The sequence below is a fragment of the Arachis stenosperma genome, chromosome 2 (genome assembly GCF_014773155.1).
Source record: "Arachis stenosperma cultivar V10309 chromosome 2, arast.V10309.gnm1.PFL2, whole genome shotgun sequence".
NCBI lineage: Eukaryota > Viridiplantae > Streptophyta > Magnoliopsida > Fabales > Fabaceae > Arachis > Arachis stenosperma.
In genome coordinates, this window is record NC_080378.1 from 105031017 (window position 1) to 105033840 (window position 2824).

General features: G+C 23.7%; 1 protein-coding gene across 1 annotated transcript; it reads right to left on the reverse strand.

The window, feature by feature from the left end:
- Positions 1–535: 535 nt before the first annotated feature.
- On the reverse strand, positions 536–1529 carry LOC130962168 (non-specific lipid-transfer protein 1-like). Its single transcript, XM_057888286.1, has 2 exons — positions 1120–1529; positions 536–803 (listed from the first exon to the last, which is right to left on the reverse strand). Exons 1-2 carry the CDS (start codon positions 1461–1463, stop codon positions 794–796), a joined length of 354 nt encoding a protein of 117 aa, XP_057744269.1. The 5' UTR covers positions 1464–1529; the 3' UTR covers positions 536–793.
- Between the last annotated feature and the right edge of the window lie 1295 nt (positions 1530–2824).

The window sequence follows — 2824 nt, forward strand, 5'->3', positions numbered from 1 at the left end:
TAGACGAACTATAAATTAAAGAGAGTAATGGTAATTATTTATCTGAATTATTTAATTATAGTTTTTGTTAACTTGTATCTTAAAACATAGATTAAATATACCATAAAAAAATATTATATAAAAATTATTACAATTTTTTTTATATTTTCAATGTATTAAATATATTAAAAAAATTATTATTATACTTTTAAAGTATGGTCTTTGGAATTAGACATAAGTTAATTAGATTTTTTAATTATATATACATAGTCAAACAGATAATTCCAAACTTAAAATACAACCAAATATAATAATATTAGAGAGATAATAATTTAAAATTATTTTAATAAATCTAGTATTTATAATTTTATGTATGTAATTTTGTGCTATTTTAAATTAATTTTTATTATCTTCTAAATATTTTTATAAAAATACCATTAACAAAATATTTTATGCAAAAGAATAACCCACACATGGAGGGTAACAAAATTAAATAAACCATATATATGACAAATTTCATTTGGGATAATCCATATCATAGTGATATAATCTCCGTTACTCAGTACAGATGCCTAATAACATGAACACTATACTAAACCTTCGAAAAAAAACCCAACTAATATTATATATGGAGAGCGACTGCGATTCAAGCAATAAACCCCATTATTTTATTTGAAAGCATCATGATATAACTTCAATAGAAACATATAACAGTGTTTCCATATAAACACAAATAAAGAGTAGACTATAACTCTTGCTCTAGCATAAACTATTGTTTCTCGTGGCCGATTCATCATCACCGTCCGAATTTTCTTCACTTGATGCTGAAAAAAAAAATATTGATAAAATTAGTTTCAGATATATAGACTATAAACACATTCAATAAAAATAATTATTGAATTTCGATCACTCTTTTACATATAATCAATTTTATAAGACAACATCATTTTTTTCACACCATTTTTAATGATAAAATTAACAAAGTTAATAAAAAATACATATAATACAATTTTACAAGTTTTTAATGTTTAATTGGGTTTCAAACAATATTATTTCGAATAAAATAGAACTTTATTTTGAATTAAAAAAAAAACAACATAGAAATGAGCAATTTGTAACAATAATTAAGCATGACGTTACCTAGAACAGTTGGTAGAGGTGCTAATCTTATAGGGAATGCTAACACCACATTTGCCAGGTAGAGAGGCAGCATTGTTAAGGTTAATTTGGCTGCCAAGACTACCTGCGACCGATTTCAAGCAGTTACAAACTGCTTGACGATCAGAGGTGGTCTTGGCAGTGCCATTGATGTTCAGGATGCCACTACAACATGGCCCGGAAACAGTCCCTCCGCTTTTGAGGTAACCGAAGCATGGAGCTATACTCTTTGTGACAAAGGAACATTGGATGGCAGCTTTGGCAATGGGTGCACCCACTATAGCCATGCACAACATGAGAACCACACATGGTGCTAGCTTAGCCATTTTTCAAAGGGAAGTGTGACTAATTGAAGGGTTTTGGATTTATGTGTAGTGATGAATGCAAATGTATGCAATATTGCTTGGTGGAAAATGGTGTGAGGGTGTGGTGTTTATATACTGATTTTAAAAGTTTAATTGGGTTTTTATATACTCTTGATATATATTTTTTTAATGGAGTTTTTATATTGCTTTTAACTTTATAAATAGATTTTTTTATATTAAAAATATTAAAATTAACAAAATATTTTTTTAAAATATGTGATAAATATCTATTAAATTTTTAACTGTAGGCACTTTTAATTTACAAAAAAATATTCTATTAATTATGATATTTTTTACATTGATAATGACTTAATTACAAAATTAAAAGTATTATAAAAATCTAATTGAAAGAAAGAAAAATATAAGACTCTAATTATAAATTTAGTAAAATTATAGAGATCAACTGAACAAAATAACTAAAACGATTTTAAACGGTAGATCACTTTTTTTTTTTAAACTAGAACCCATTTATTATTGAAAAATAATATTATTATGTATCTATCTGACTAATCTAATTCAGTGTATATGGATCCCAAATGAAATTTTTAGGCATTCAAACAACATTTTTTTTTTCAAAATTTGAAGTTGATATTTGTTGTCTTATTTAAATCTGAACTCTAAATTTTGAATCGTCCAAAAAAAAAATTTAATTATATAAGTGTTAAATCTAGCTATTAGTGGGATGTTTTTATTATTCTTTAATTTATTATTTTCTTTGGCATATTTTTTATATATAATTAATTCAAAGTTATATTTATGTATAGATTCAGTAACTACAAATTAAAATCTTATTGATATATCTAACTAATGGGTATTATTATAGCTAAATATAGATATTTAATTCTGCATTTGTTCTTAAACAATTGTATGTTTGGGAAAATAGTTATTCGTATACTGAAAAACCAATGTATCTAAATACATTATATGTTTATTTAGATATGTATAAAATTAATTAACTTTTAATGTACTAATTATTTATTGAAAGAAACAGTTAATTACTTAAAGGCAAAAAAAAAATTCTTATATATCTCAATAGAAAAACTATAAGAAATCAACTTTTAATTTGTTAATATTAGCCAATTTTAGAATTTATATTTATAATTTAAAATTTTAAACTAAAAATTGATAATTTAGTATTTAAAATTAAATAAATAAAATAATTTAAAAAAATTAATTGATATTCTCTAACTAACATTCCTCATCTCTCCATAATATATACACTTATTAATATATGGATTACAAATACACACGAATACAACTCATTTTTAAGTGTTTCTATATAATAGGTATACTATCTAGTATCTAGTATACGTCTATACATA

Coding starts and splice junctions, on each gene's coding strand:
- LOC130962168 (XM_057888286.1), bottom strand. CDS start 1,463: ATGGCTAAGCTAGCACCATGTGTGGTTCTCATGTTGTGCATGGCTATA.